The following is a 15986-nucleotide window of genomic DNA, read 5'->3' as shown; positions in this document are numbered from 1 at the left end:
CCGAAAGAAATTAGCGGTCAACACTGAAATAAAATGTTGGTCAACATGAAAATAAAAAATGACCACGACACACAAGAACAAAATCCAGCCATCTAAGCCAAGTTTATATTACCACTTATTTAAAAAGACACAAAACAGATCAACTGCACCAGTTAACTTGATACAGCATCATATAATACATAGCCTACCGTAGATTAAACAGGTGTGCATCAACAGCAAGACTACCAAGACATTGAGATTGAACAAAACTTGAGGATTTTTCCACTTCAGTTATTGAGGCACCAGCGTTGGTCAGAAAACCAGAAAACATTTCCTGTTGGGGAAAAAAAAGGTTAAAATTATACAAATGATCAGGTTCTTGTTGGTCAACACTATAATAAAATGTTTGTCAATGGAATAAAATATTGGTAAACACTGAAAAAAATGTTGGTCAACACTGGAAAAAATGTTGGTCAACACTAGAATAAACTGTTGGTCAACACTTAAATAAAATATGATTAAATTTTTTACTTTTTTTTATTTTTACATTTTTTTTACTTTAAGTTTACTTTTTTATTTTACATCATAAATATAGGAAAATGCGAATAGTAAACATCAAAACTATATTTTTCATCTATGAAACTGAACAGAAAATGCTGTATAGTAGGGTGGGGAAAGATGGGACACCTTAGGCACATAACATCAGAATATCCTCATCGTGTTTTGAGTCTGCGGGAGTCGTAACAAAAGTCTGCAGGAGTCGTGAAGATACGATATTATAACTTCTACAATTTTCTTTGTTTACTACCAAATTGGACAAGGAAATGAAATAAAAAGTTGTACCATCTTCCCCTACCCTACTAACATTCCAAAATATTGAAAATGTGTGTTTACCTGATACTTGGACAGCTTATCCACTGAAAATTCGAGCTTCTGTATGTTCTGAATCAATGTGTCAATAGTCATGTCAGGGTCGGCTTCCTTTATTTCAGGACCAAAGTTCATGCTGTAAAAATATGAGGCAAACAAATTACACTTTATTACAGGAATAAGGTCTCCATACAAAAAAAAAAACTTGACTACTATAAATAACTGCTTTTCTTTCTTTTTTATCTTTTTATAAATTGGCAAACATCAATTAAAAGGTATGTTACCGCATTGATATAATAATCACCTTTCATTAGGAGCAGGTGATGTAACTGTTTCATCTTTGGGATCTGAACTTGGCTTCTGACCTTGCATCCAACTTTAGGTGAAAAAAAAGGGGGGGTTAAAAAAAGAGATGGAAAAAATATAAAAAAAAGTCCAACCTTGACATTAGAAAATTATGTGTTGCAAACTACACATATATATGAACAAACTAATAAGGACCTAGAATCTGTTTTAGAAAAAACATATTAATTGTGAAGGTACCTGTACATGTTATGCTGTTGATCATAAAATACATCGCTCCCTTGCATAAGTTTTGCTCGTTCATTTATATGTTTGTCTATCGGACTCACTGGACTGCCAGCAGAACCTGTGGTTAGTTAAAAGAAGAATAAAGAAACTTCTTTGTGGGTTGTCTAAATTGTCAGCCATTAAAAGACATCAAAGAAAAAAAACGTTAAATGCGTGGTAACTCGATAAGCATGAAACAAATATAACAAACCGTGTTGCTTTTAAAGGAAACTTATAAATGAATGCAGGCTTAAAATTTATAAACGAATGTAAAAACCTAAAGTTAATGAATGAAAGAAGATTTTTAATTCATGTTGCAACCTAATATAAAAACATCTTATATATGTATAAAATTCGAATTATAAAATGCAACCCCTACCTGGGGACACCAAATGTTGTTTCTCCAGATTTTCCATTTGCAAAGTTTCATCCACTCCTAGTTGAAGAGTTTCTTCTTCTTCCAATATTTGAATATCTTCTTCATCAGGTTTGTCATCCATGGTTGGAGCTTCCGGGTCGAGAGGTTTTTCAGAAAACATCACGATATCCAAGTTGCCGTCGTACTTTATTGAAGTACCTGTCACGATCCTGTGGGAATACGTATCATGATAATTATGGTGTCAAAGTAGTACATAATTATTTTAGAGAGCATTAATGTTTGGTTGGGAGTTCTAGTTTTTATATTGTTTATATACCTCATGCCCCTGTCAAGCTGCTAATCATTGAACGCAAATTATTTATAAATATTTAAACAGAGCACATTGGCAAAGAAAGTCCTATTGTTCTACAATATCAGTTTACCCTTTAACTTTTTGACACTATCACTAACTCTTTGGACTTACTTAGAAATAAATTTTGATAAAAACAAAATGCATAATGGACCAACCCTGACATACATCCTATTTAAAGTCAGGGCGGCAAAGGGCCTCCCCTATTTTAAACAAAAAAAAACACAAAATCGCAGATTGTTCACATTACTCCTCACCTGTGTTCTTGCCTCATAGGTAAAGGAGCAGAGGAAATCCTTTTTCTTCGATTTTTTACTCCAGATGCCTCATTTTTTAAGCTCGTCATTAGTTCGGACCATTGACCAATCAGAATCAAGAAACCTTTTTCAAGGGTGACGGGAGCAGGAATTTCCCTATTGTCGGACACGGCCCCTCGAATGGTGGTCACATGATCAGAATCTCGCAGAAACTTGTGTAGGGCGGTGCATAGAAGGTAGCTTGGGTTGTTTCTTATAAACCTGATCGTAACAATCAAATAAGATTTCTTGACAATTTTTTTATTTAAAGGTTTTGTATGATTAGGGAAAGTAAACATAATATAGTAAGGTGGAGGACAATGGGACAGCTTTTCATACTGTTATCTCGTTCCATTTGGTAGTAAACATTAAACATTCAAAGAATTAAAAAAACGATCCTCATGATCCCTTAGACCGTTGTTAATTGTTTAAAACATAATCAGAATGTTTATGTGCTAAAGGTGTCCCATCTTACCCCACAGTAATATATTTCTGCAGTTTAGGTGAACTATCTATTTTTAGAGGCCTATCCCAGTAAAAATAAGGGTAATTTTTACAAATCTTACTTTGAAACATCCTCTAGCACATCATGTTTATGATTAGTAAGTTCGCACAAGTTCTTTGCAACAGCACGATCATTTGTGGCAGTTTCCAAAGCAACAGTAAGCAAGGATGTCATAGCCGCAAAATTTCGTTTTTGCGACGTTTTCTCAAAGAGCTCTAAAGCACTGCCTAGCTGATCGGCTGGACCCAACCATGCGGAAACACTCGGGCCAATTGTGGTTAGAAGGTTCCATGTTCGGATTAACCGACTGTTAACCAAATAACGGTAAATATAAGTAAACTGTATGTCAAGGGTTCATAAGCCAGCGGTAAAAATTTGTTATTTTTAGTGTCTTATTAATGAAATATAGACAAAAAGCATAAAGCATTAAGCTCCCGTTTAAAATAAGCACGTAAAATTTAACAAAAAATTTTAAAATTACAAAAATGTTCCACCAAATCACATATTCTTGCATATAAAGCATTCTAGTTTCACCCACCCAGTAGAATGAAGCGGGGAGACCACATTCAACCACAAGAGGTCGATAGTGAGCTCACCATGACACGCATGTTCCGCTGATGGTCGTTTGGTGGAAGACATGCTTTGTGCTTCTGAAAATTTAGCAATACAACTTGTTTTTTTTAATATTACTGTAATAATTATTAAAAAGTTTGCTCTAAAGTATAAATATAGAAATTGCTAAAAAAAAATTTTTTATAGATATTACAGCAATAAAATCAGATCAGTTTATCATAAAGAATCCATATATCATAGAGTATCAATCTTATTCAATATCCACATTTTGCTGAAAAATATTGTTTTTTTGGCCAAATATTCTAACAATTTTGAAATTACATGAAGTTTTTTAATAAATCATATGAGAAATCTCACCATTCACGATATCAGGAAGATTATCACTTGTGCATGAGGTGCTTGTGGGAATTTTTTTCACGAAATCAGATTTTAATCTTTTTATTCCTCCTTCTATCATAACCCAACCCCAAGGCTTTGGTGGAGCTTTCTGAGACCATTTGTCCTTATTTTCTGAAATTAAAAATAAAAAAATAGATAAAATACCAAGTTTGCTAACACTTTTGCTGACACAATTTTCAGAAATTTTCAAGAATTAGATAATAAAAAACGTAATGTCAAGAGAAAGAAATGCATTGTTGGGCATTTTTGCGTTTTAATCAGTAATAATTTTTGTTATTATATTTGCATTTTAACACAAAATGTACTGGAATTACATCGGCGCATTTGCTATACGTTAAACTATCAACCGTCTGAACTTGTAGACTGCGTTGCCAGTGTACATGTTATTTTATCTGAATAATAAAAAAAGTTAAATAAACTAAAAAAACTTTTTTTTAACTTTATTTTTTTTTTACTCACCATTATGCTTGTCAATTGACTCCTTCACCAAAGGAAGCATCACTTTTGGATCGAAGTGAAATGGAGCATGACATGCATCGTCGCACAGCGCGGTCACGCTCGTACGCACAGGCGTTGCTCCGTTCAAACTCATAGTACGGAGCTGGCACACCACCGAGTGAACGGAAGTTTTTCCCATAAAGTCAATAAACATGGAAGATGGAGATGAGGAAGTCGTGATGATGCTATCCTCCTGTTTCTAGGATGACAACATTACTTAAATAATAATTTAATTTTTACCTTGCAGTTTGTTATATGACAGCACAGTACGTTTATGCAGTTTTTTTGGGCAGAGGCAGTGAAATAATTGGATATACTTAACATAGTTAATAATTGAGATAAATTTGACCAGATATGTAACTTTGTTGGTTTATTTCTTTGGGGATTTTTGTCTTTGGCCTGCCCTAAGTCACACATGCCAACAATGGTAGCAGCTTTAAGCCTTGATCACGCTAACCCTGTGCTAGAGGAAGATTCGCTAACCACTTTGCCTTAGCGCCTACATGTTATCCACTGTAACTAACCGCTTAAACATAGATACATTATACATACCCCATCATCATTTCCATCATTGGAGGAAGTTCTACTTGGATGACTAGATCTCATCTTCTTTATTTCCTTCGTAAGCTTCGAATCCACTTCCAATTCCACTTTATCAAGTCTGGCATAAAATTGAATATTACTGTTGTGGGTTGTGGGTATATAGTAAATACTAGATAGGACTCCTTTGGCACATTCTAAAATGTTATATTGAGAAAATATAACTCAATACATTTTCTAATATCACGTTAGAAAATATTAACAATTACCATTGCTTTTTTACAGTTGTGAGGAGAAGGTTAAAAAGTTATTTGATTTTTCTGTGTTTTTGACCAAAAGGTAACAGAATTAAATGTCTTAGCTTTCTCTAGTCTACTATTTGTAATATATGCAATATTAAAGCTACTCATGTGCTATACTCTAATGAATCGTGCTATTTTACCACAAAAAGTAAAAAAACAAAAAATTAAAACAATGTATACAAAAATGACAAGTTATTAGGAGCTTATTAATGAAAATAAAACTTATATATATTTTTTTAATATTTCTGCTATAGAAGTGATTAACACAAAAACTGATTGATCAGAGATGAATCCTTGTATGATATTGAGTTCGTAAAATTATGAGAAAATCAAGCTAAACATTACTTTGTTAAACTCACCTTAATGTTAGGATAGAAACACAAGGACAAGGTGATAGTTTATTAAGTTGTAGATTGAACACAGAATCCTGACCAAGGGTAGCTTGAATCACATTGATTCGAACAAAGTCCATACATATTTGAAACCTAAAACCAACTTCACTAATTGGCTCATCTTTTGGAACATCAGGGTCAGATTTTTCTGAAGTACAAACATTGTTTAGAGAAAACTATAGAATAATTTAATATTAAAAAAATATTTTTGCAGTACATTTAAGGTTCTATCCCGTTTTGCAGTTTTTGTAAAATGATTGCCTAGGTATTTTTATAATTTGGTTAAACTGCTCCTGACTGTACATTAAGATTTAATGGGTTTTTCAGTTTCTTTGGTTTTAATATTTAAACTAACTGAGCGCCTTGAGTATTATATTGTGACTTATAGAAATATATAACAAAAAATGCAAGTAACTAGTATTTTTAGAAATAAGTCACATTTAACAAAATAAGCGATAGTTAGCAATAAATTTAGAGGTAATGGGCCAACCCTTGCGTTGCTTAAAACAATAAATGCATGTTCATTGGATGCCTCGGCATAAAAAGAAAGAATGTTAATTATTTTCAAGCAAAAATTTGCTGATTACAGAAAATTTTCCACTGACCATCCTCATATTTCTTTACAGCATCATTGACGCAGGAATGAGTTATTTGGTCCAACAGAGACAGAGGGTGTTCCGCCGCAATAATTTGACTTGTCGTGTTGACAACTTTTGTCAACGACTCCAGTAGAAAAGGAGACACTTGAACGTCAATTGAATCCTGAAATTTTAACAACTTCTTAAAAACCGCTGCGGAAATTCCATGTTGAAATCAAAACAGCTTAATAATGTCGCATTATTGATCAAAAAATAAAAAAGTCTCGAAATTTAATTTAAATAAAATTTAAATCAAGATCACAAAATAGAAAAAAAAAGGTCAGAAGATCCTTTTCACACCTACAACACATACACCTGGCGGCAACAATATATATATACACTTAAATTAAAAGTTTACAATAATTTTGCGATCAACTTATGAAGACATACCCACATATTATCTACCCTTATATAAAAACTTATGCATTATTACTTGTGTGTAAAACATACTTATTTCATACATTATTCTTTTGGGGGGAATTTTTATACATTATCACGTTTTATGAAAATTTTCATACTTTATTATATTTTATGTAAATTTTTATGCATTATTATTTTATGTAAATTTCGTACATTATGATTTTTCAAAATTTTGATACATAAATATTTTGGTGTAAATTTTCATACATTATTATTGTTAAGTAAATTTTTACTTACTTTAATATGTAGTTTAACATTAGTGCAACTGTTCTTTGTGACGTCATTCTGATCCAATACATCCATGGAATACCGGCGTGAATATTTATACTCGCTGTCGCCTTTATCGATAACTATAGATGGGTGAATGCCGTCCTTCACGATGTCAAACTCTTTCATCCAAAGATATGGATGCTCATCATCTTTTACTCTGGCTGTGGAAATTGGGAGAAAGTTTTTATAACAAGCCAGTAACTGCTCATTATCTGTTAAGAGGTTCGGTTTTTGTGTTTTTCGTGAGGTGGATTCATTTCTGTCAACAGTTGGATTGCTTTCTTCAGTTGGTGGATACTGAGGTTTGTTTTGCTCTTCAATGAATAAAGTGTGGGGTCGTTGGACTTCTACATTGCTTGTATTTGTGGTTGGTTTGTTTGTAGGGAAATCGACCGAGGAATCAGATGCTGTAGCTTTCATTTGAGAATTGTTGTCCTGGATATCGGAGTCAGCGGAAAAGTAAGTATCGGAACTGAGGGAAGTAGAGCTTTTAAAATCGGATTCAGCAGATTGGAAAAGATTCGATTCTGTAGAAACAGCTCTCTGCATTGCGGCATCATCGGAGTATAAAGACTTCATTTTCACGAGCTTGGGACGTGCCGATACCTGCATGCTCACTGACTTCTGAGGTTTCAGATCCTTAGTTGGGTCGTAGTTCATCAAAACAAACCCGGCATCTGCTTTCTCCACTGTTTCAAGTTTCTTCAGGATCGGACGACTTTTGTTTTTGAGGACATTTGTCTTAAATGTGTCTTCTGCTTGGGAGGAGGTTGATTTGTTCACAGTGGAGGTACGGGAGCGAGTAAGGACCTTCTTCCCAGACTGCAGCAAGCTCATCCCGAAATCCATCTGAAGATCAAATACGTCCTCTTCATCATCTAAGGACTGTCCATCAGTGACATCACAATGCGTTTCTTCCGTGTTTTCACGACCAGTTTGGTGGCGATATCGTTTTTCTTTGGAAATTTCGTTGTCGTAATAAAACGTTGGGTGTTTTGTTGTAAGTGCAGTGAAGAAGGCACATCCCCATGATTTCATGGTACGCACGTTCTCAAGCAGAGAATTTAGTTTTGCGGACATCTTACGACGGTTGGAAGATGAATCAACTTGGTCAAACTGCATCAAAAGAAATTCCATTTAAATTCTAAAGCCAATACACGATTAATGGAAACAGTATTGTTTTAATTTTAAGTAGACTGACTACAGCTTTTGTCAAACGTAAAATATTCAATTCTTGTAACAAATGCCAAATTCAAACATTTAAAAATTAATTTAAAGAATGTTCTACGTTATCTTCCAATACAAGAAAAAACTGTACAAAAACTAGTCGACCATCAACCATCACTTAGTTAACTTACATCCCACAGAAAATCCAATCTACGAGTTTTCCGATCGTGAAATCGAAGAAACTCATCTTGGAATCCATAAAGCTCTCTATCCTCTGTGGCCTCAGTGATCTGCGTGATGAGCGGACCAAACGACACCTCTCCTGCATCCATCCATTCCATCACATGAGGCGCTAAAGAGCAAAATAAATGTTGAACAAAAGGCCAGGCACTGTAGCAGTAGTGAGCGTGACTGTCGTTTGCCAAAAAATATGGATTTATAAGGCTAGATGCTGCTACCATTGCGGTTTTGTGTCATTGTGCAATACTGTCATTGCTCCCCCACCAAGTATAAATCAGTTAAATTCATTACATATAAGTACGTTTTCAATAATTCAAAGTGTAAACATTTTAGTAAAAAGGTAAACAAATGAAAATTTAGCTAATCCGTATATATAAAAAAAACAAAAAGTCCATTAACTAATATCATTCCAGTAAATAAAAGGCAGAACAATAGATTTCATACATATAATTATATGAACATAAGTAATACCATGTATTTCTTCTACCAACAAACTATGTAGAAAACCAACGTTTTACTTCCAAGTTTTACTAATTTTAAACATACTTCAGATCCCATGTTTTTAACAACAAATCTAAATAACTGACGTGATTTTGCTCCCATAGAAATCCTGTGTTTTAGCTTCACGTCTTCGGCCACAATTGTCGAAGCTTCAGAAATTCCGACATTCTGTACGTTGCCGTTGGTTACGGTTACCGGGGCAACAAGAAGATCAAAAATTGAGTCCTGCTCCTCGACGAGGAGATGTAGGGACTCAATTCTGATTCGGTTCATCGCATATTTGACATCTAGTTCGTCAATGGGCTTTCCGTTCTGAACAGATATAATATAACGAATTTAGTTTGTTTTAACATCATTGGAATGGGAAATATGTTCTTAGAATGACAGATGTGCCTGCTTAATGAATAAGCTTTTGTTTAACTGTTCACTTGTTTTAATAAAAATTAATGTAAAATATGCAAAATTCTTTGAATCGAAAACTTAACTCAAGTTTTGGATGAAAAATTATTTAACCCATCTGCTCAATAACAAACATTTTATTAAATATTTTCTAAAGTAGAACCTTTTTTGTGAAGTCCCACACAATACCAGTGGGAAGATATCGATTGGGATTCGGGCTCCGAAATTTGTGATCTTCATTTTTCAACAAAAAGACGAAATTCTTGGCCCAACCAGCAAGTGCATGAACCTACAATAAAAAAAACTACAATTTTAAATTACATTTGACACAGAAGGCTGCAACTTTACAGTCTTTCGCTCTATGGACACTACTATAAAAATAACAACCACTATTTCTAGGCATGCACCCTCTGTGTACATAATATAAGTGAAGGTTTGAAGGACTATGGTGAGGCTCCCCACAGGCCTAGGAACTTAAGCCAGAGTTAGCCAATAACTCTAAATAAGTCTGCACTTAAGCCAAAGTTGCCCTATAAGTCTAAAATAACCTGAATTAAAGCTAGAGTAGGCCAATAAACCTAAAGATATGCATTTTAGTCAGAGTTGGCGCATAAGTAAAACAATGCATGTAACACATAGTTCGTCAATAAATCCAAAAAAATCACCTAATAACTTTATAACAAACCACCCACCTGTGGTATTGTGAGTTTCCCTTTAATTGGTCCGACTAATATCTCAGTAAGCCAACCATATTCAATTGTAGTTGCTCCGAGAGGTAGTCCAGCTCCACTGAACATTGCATGCCCTCGTAACTGGAGATCGGGTAAACTGATGCGACCTTCGGCACCCCCGAGTGGTGGGCCATCAATCCCAGAGATTTTGTCGTTCAACTCAATTTCAAGATTTGACAGCAGAAGCTTAAAAAATGTGAAAGTTGCATTTATTAAAATGGAGTTTGACAAATATGGAACGACTTAAAGTATTGAAAATAACTCTCATTAAAACAATTTAAAAAACTCAGTTGAACAAAACAATAATGATTTTAAATTCTTAAATTCATTTTTAACTACGGTCAATTTGAACTGTTTATTTTTTAATTCCATTGCATCTTTCGCCTTCAATGTATGTATTGATATATGCAGGCACTAAAAACATCTGATATCTAACAATATCAACGTGTATAAGTAAACATCCTATTCATCATACCATACCTGCAGTCTAGTCTGGTGATAATTTTTGTCCATTTCAAATTTAAGTAAGTTCAGTTTTACTGTGGGTGGCCCTTTATACATTGCATTGTAATGTATAGGAAGCACCCCGTTTATATCATGAAGATTCACATCAAGAGTTACTTGCAGTGGTCTGTAATAATAACATGTTTAAGAACAAGAATATATTGTTAATTAATTCTTGTTGCATCATAGCAGAATACACCAAGTGCTACGAAATATAGTTGGCAAGACCTTTAGTATACCATTAGAATTTTTCTTGATGTGAATATAAGAGCACTTGGTGTATAATTAAGTCACACAGCAGATCAAATACAAATAAACATAACATAGGTTTTGTATTTATTAAAACTACGAAGAGAAAGGAATTACCAGCAAAACAACAGTTGTTAAAACGTGCTATGTATTGAAGGGACACCTTTAACCCATAATACGCAAATATCTTGATGGTTTTTAAACAATTAACAACGGTCTATCAAAGCTGTGAGGGTACAGTTTTAAAATTCTTTTAATGTTCTTTGTTTACTAGCAATTAAGACAAGAAAACAGAATGAAAAGGTGCCCCATCTTTACCCACCCTACCAATTAAATGTGTTGGAAAGAGCATTGGTTCAAAAGCAGCCCAAGAGTAATATAGATAACTCTGTCATAAATACCCAGGTCCCGTTGCACTGTAGGACCTCTTTTAAATAGATACACACCTGTATTGTAGGAGATTGACATCTGTACTTTGACATGTTGTTTTATCTTCAATAACTGAACCACTAGGTGGTGATGCAAAGTCAGTATACATGTCATCGCAACCAAAATAATTTTCCTGAAAATTAACCGACAGGTTCATTTTTGATGTATTGTAAAACAATGTTATGAAGATATGCAATCTATTTTTAATAAAATTAATGTTTTATACAAAAGTTCACTCCTTGTCTAAAAGTTTAAAATGTTACATTTAATACAACTATTCAACCTTTTTAAATTCATCCATTCCAATAAAACAAAACTTTACATAAAACTAAAATCTAACTTATAGTTTTACATAAAAAACAACAATATTGTTATAAAATTATAGTTATAATGAAAATTTAAAAATAAAAGATGTGTTGTTCAACCAATTTACCTTTATAGCTAAGAAGAGATCAAGCAGTGAGCCATACAAGTATAAAGTAGAACCTGGGGTCATTTCAAGGTCAATACGTATCTCGTCTGACTCCATTGAGGTGGGGTCAAAGGTCACGGTGGTTTTCACGCGACCTTTGACACTTGGTTTTTTTTGTGAGTGGCTGAAAGATTTTCTTTCTTCAAGTTCAGGAGTGGATACATTTGAATGGGAGGACCTGTAAGGTTTTGTATATGTTTAAATTTACTTTCTTCTATTCTGTTCTATATGGATGAGGTCCTTGGGATTTCTAGGCAAGGATTGGTGAATTAACCCCACAGTAAAACTGCTTGCAAATGTTCTCAGAACCATCCGGTTACAAAATGCAATCACCTAATAAACCAATAAAGCACATCGCTAGACTTTAAACTATTTAAAAATGTTTTTATGCAAGTTANAAGCTTTCATGGATAACTTGATAATATTGCACAAAAACAACTAAATAAATAAATATACAAAGTATTGAAGTATTCAGAAGTATAGAAAGCTTAAAAAAACAGAAAGACCTTTTTTAATTTATAAGTATGGTCACTTACTGTTTAAGGATACTTTGCTTTCCTCGGGTGGAAAACGGTTTGCTCTGATGTGTGACAACAATAGGGTGCCATGTGTAAGTGAGGGTCAGCTTCAAACTTGGGACTTCCCAGCACTTTACCCACTCATTGGGGTCAATAAGGCCCCATGTTCCAACCTTCGATATTAAGTGGGGTCTGCTTGCTGGGTCATCCTGGGTGGGGGTGCCTAGGTGGTGAAACATTTTCTATTGTTTTATTTTTTTATTGATTTAACTAGAAAATTGTTTTTTATTTGACTTGAGTTTTCTGTTTATTTAATGTATTTTAATTTTTGTATTTCAATGGTCATTTTTTACTAGAAAAAAAAAATCAAATTAGCGTATTAATGAATCATGTTTCATACACCCTTTGTATTTTATTTATCAATGAGCCTATGCTATATCTCAATACTATTATAGTTTTTATACAACTTCACAGCAGAACTCATTTAGAGCAATGACATTAAGTTAATGGTTTTTCCACAGTTTCCTCAATAAGATATTTAAATTAAAGTAATTTTTTCGTTTTTTGTTTTCATTTTATGTTAGGCGTTCACGTTTTTCATGTTTTTTAAATCAGTTACCTGCTGTCCATTCACTTTGACCGGCAGCAAGGTTTAGCAACATATGACGTGATGTGTTTGTCTCGGGGAGGAAAATACAAAGTTCCGCTTGATGAAGATTGAACTTGAATGGGATGGAGAAAGTAAGTGGAAGGAAATCATCAAATGGAAGGTCAAAGCCAATGGAAAGTTCCCGACCATAAATACCAACATATGCTGTAATGGGGAATTTTAACAAAAATGTCATTTGCTTTACAAACTTTCTGCCTCGCAGCAGTTTTAATCTCCTAAAATTTGCAGCAACCGTTTTTGTTTCATAGGATAAATATATGAAGTACTTTGTGAAAAATTGGTAAAGTCTTGGTGACCTTGAAGTTTGATCTACAGTTCGGAAACCCCTGATGTACAGTATGACCTACAAACTCGAACTTTCTCAAAAATCTATTTTTAAATGAAAAGCACTGAAATATTAACCAGATAATTAGTTTAAAATCTAAAAGTGGTTTCTACATTTAATTTTTTAATGGGATTTTGACAATAAAAATAAAGTTTACCAAATACCAAGTCAAAGATGCATTTTTAGTCCAGTTTTACCTAACATAATTATTTGTGGAATTCCATTTATTTAGCAAAACATTACCAATTACCATTTTCTTTTGCTTTGGTATAGCAGTCCATCCAGTTGTGTGGGTTAGAAGGGAGAATGAGTTCAAATTCTCGGAGTTTAAATTGAAAAGCAAAAGTGTACGGGACAAACGCAAGAAGATCAGGTGATGATTTGGAGGACCAGTCATCCATAAGATCTGAGATGAAGTCCTTATGTGCGAAGACGAGGCCAATTGATGCCTGATGAGAAAGGTTATATGAAGATTCTAATTTTTTATTTGTTTGGCTTAATATAAATTGTACTACTATACATAAACCATAAAATATGATTTATATAATTGAAAAGAAATTATTTATCTTATAAAAATGAAAAAAAATTTGGCTATTTTAGGAGCTGGCCACTAAAGTCATGCTAGAGTAAACTTTCTTGCCTAAGTGGTTAAAATAAAGTTGAAAATACTGCGAAAGGGCTGATGTCGGAAAAAAGAGTTAGAAGGTAAAAAAGTTTTACTACTTGCCTAAATCAATAGAGGAAAATGCCGATGTGATAAAAAATGACTTTTTTTTCATTTGTTTGTCTCACAAAGTATTAAGCAACATATTTTCAGCTTAAACATTGTATATGCAACAAACTTGTGGGTATTTAAGATGAGATAATGCGCATTAACATGTGAATCGTGACGGAGAGTGAAACTTAATTTAATTTTTTTCCTCTATGTGTAAACTATAAACACCCATTGACGTAAACCTAACACATTCGAAAACCCAAAACTGTAAAAATGACCTTTGTCACAGTAACTTCACATTTCCAAGATTGTGGTGCATTCCATGTAATGGGGTAATGTGACTTGATATCAAAATGAAGGGTCTCTGCTTTTAATAAATTTCGATACTGCATGCTTGTGGTGGTGTCCAAAAAGAGGAACTGACCTAAAACAAAAGCAATTCACAAAAATTTAAGAGGAACAAGTTATAGAGACTTTTAAGCTAGTGAAGCAAAACAAACTTTGGCCGATACACAGAGACAAATTTTAGTTATTAAGCCATATCCAGTTGTGGCTACGGTGCACAATACATAGCCTGCAGATGCTTACTCTAAGCCAGAGGTCACAGGAATGACGCATGTACAAAGTAAAATAGCACATTGTTCGCAGAAACAGTTGGAAAACATATATGCAAATAATAAGACCACATTATCAGGTTTGGCAAAATCTTGGGCATGTACTTTTTGGCTGAATGCCTTCGGGATGAACTTGCGGTATGTAGTCTGCTTGTCGTGAAAGTCCATATTAAGTGGTTATTTGCCTCGCCTGATTGTAAGGCAGGTAAATATAAGTAAAAATATCCTGTTTGACTGGACAAACATTGAAGCTGGTTCAATGAAACATTTAAATAAATTATTAAGACAAACAAAGCATGTTACCCCAAATGTGAGAAGTGTAACCAGTAGAAGTTGTAACTGTTGGTATGTCAACATCGATGAATGAACCCTGCAATATATTAAATTATTTTACCTTTTGTATTTCAATAAAGGTAGCAATTTATAGCAAAGTTTTGTTTATTAGGAGGCGCGCCGTGAGACATGATATTTAAGCTAGATTTCACTTAAAACCTGTCTAGCTGTCGCCGTGGGCAAAGTGATTAGCGCGCCTGTCTGTAACCCAGAGGTAATGGGTTCAAGGCTCGTCGCTGCTACTATTGTTGGCGTATGTATCCTTGGTCAAGACACTTAACGACAATTGCTCCAACCCAGTGGTCACTAACGGGTTGTCCAAACTATCAGCCTTGCATAAAAAAAAAAAAAATTCCCCCAAAAAATCTCCACCCACAAAGTAACATACGTGGTAACTCATAAGCTGACACATGGTATATGAACACCTATGTATATTGACTGTCGTTTTCCAGCCACATTAGGATAAAGTAAGTTACATACCAGCCTAACTGTAGGACCTCACCCATACAGAAGAAAAAAATTAAAAAATAATTGTGGAAAACAAAACTGTAAAACTGGTACCTTAGACACATTAAGATGCATTGCATTAATTTCATCGTCTTTAGTGAATAAAATATCTATTTCTGCTTCTTTCAGCAAGTTTGCCGTTACCCTCATTGATTTGGCCATTCGTAGTTCTCCAGCTTTGGCTGCTTTTGTGACCTCTAGTGGTTGAAAGTCAGGAGGGTAGAAAAACTTCCATATTAGCTCACGTTGCCTGAAATCAAGTTTATCGATAGTTTAAAGCAAAAAAATATTAATGCAATTTTGTATTTTAATGCAAAAAAATTCAAAAAAGATAGGTTAACAGGCTAAGTGCCGATTTAAGCCAGAAGCCACCACTTCAGCGCTCAGGTAGTTTGATAAATATTTTAAATTTACCAGACAGGCTTTTGGTAGTATCATTTAAAATTTAAACCTATATTGCTTTTAACGTAAGTGCTTTGTTTTCTAAAACTTAATATTCTTAAGCATTTGAGCCAAAAACTTAACCCATGTGGAATGAAGCTAAAATAATCAGGTAAAGAATTTAAGAATAGCTAGAAACAAAAAATCCAAAACTATCTACATTCAAAATTTGTTGCACCTGTCTGCCCNAT

At 33.9% G+C, this 15986-nt stretch overlaps 1 protein-coding gene across 1 annotated transcript in view; it reads right to left on the bottom strand.

Annotated features, from left to right (window-relative positions):
• The window catches only part of LOC100182261 (transmembrane protein KIAA1109), a 47952-nt gene that overhangs the window by 25950 nt on the left and 6016 nt on the right, over positions 1-15986 (bottom strand). Inside the window, exons 8-33 of the mRNA XM_026840885.1 lie at positions 14818-14884; positions 14179-14324; positions 13436-13634; positions 12810-13004; positions 12209-12413; positions 11634-11850; positions 11218-11333; positions 10499-10649; positions 9980-10204; positions 9451-9576; positions 8975-9200; positions 8339-8499; positions 6948-8096; positions 6258-6414; positions 5620-5800; positions 4971-5079; positions 4380-4617; positions 3879-4031; positions 3487-3598; positions 3010-3255; positions 2405-2665; positions 1799-2007; positions 1393-1498; positions 1154-1225; positions 874-985; positions 189-313 (exon numbers count right to left, since the gene is read on the bottom strand). Of these exons, the coding sequence (XP_026696686.1) occupies positions 189-313; positions 874-985; positions 1154-1225; positions 1393-1498; positions 1799-2007; positions 2405-2665; positions 3010-3255; positions 3487-3598; positions 3879-4031; positions 4380-4617; positions 4971-5079; positions 5620-5800; positions 6258-6414; positions 6948-8096; positions 8339-8499; positions 8975-9200; positions 9451-9576; positions 9980-10204; positions 10499-10649; positions 11218-11333; positions 11634-11850; positions 12209-12413; positions 12810-13004; positions 13436-13634; positions 14179-14324; positions 14818-14884 (5264 nt within the window). The remainder of the gene's footprint in view (positions 1-188; positions 314-873; positions 986-1153; positions 1226-1392; positions 1499-1798; positions 2008-2404; positions 2666-3009; positions 3256-3486; positions 3599-3878; positions 4032-4379; positions 4618-4970; positions 5080-5619; positions 5801-6257; positions 6415-6947; positions 8097-8338; positions 8500-8974; positions 9201-9450; positions 9577-9979; positions 10205-10498; positions 10650-11217; positions 11334-11633; positions 11851-12208; positions 12414-12809; positions 13005-13435; positions 13635-14178; positions 14325-14817; positions 14885-15986) is intronic.

Source organism: Ciona intestinalis, chromosome 2 (genome assembly GCF_000224145.3).
Source record: "Ciona intestinalis chromosome 2, KH, whole genome shotgun sequence".
NCBI lineage: Eukaryota > Metazoa > Chordata > Ascidiacea > Phlebobranchia > Cionidae > Ciona > Ciona intestinalis.
This window is presented reverse-complemented; position numbering and strand designations above follow the sequence as displayed.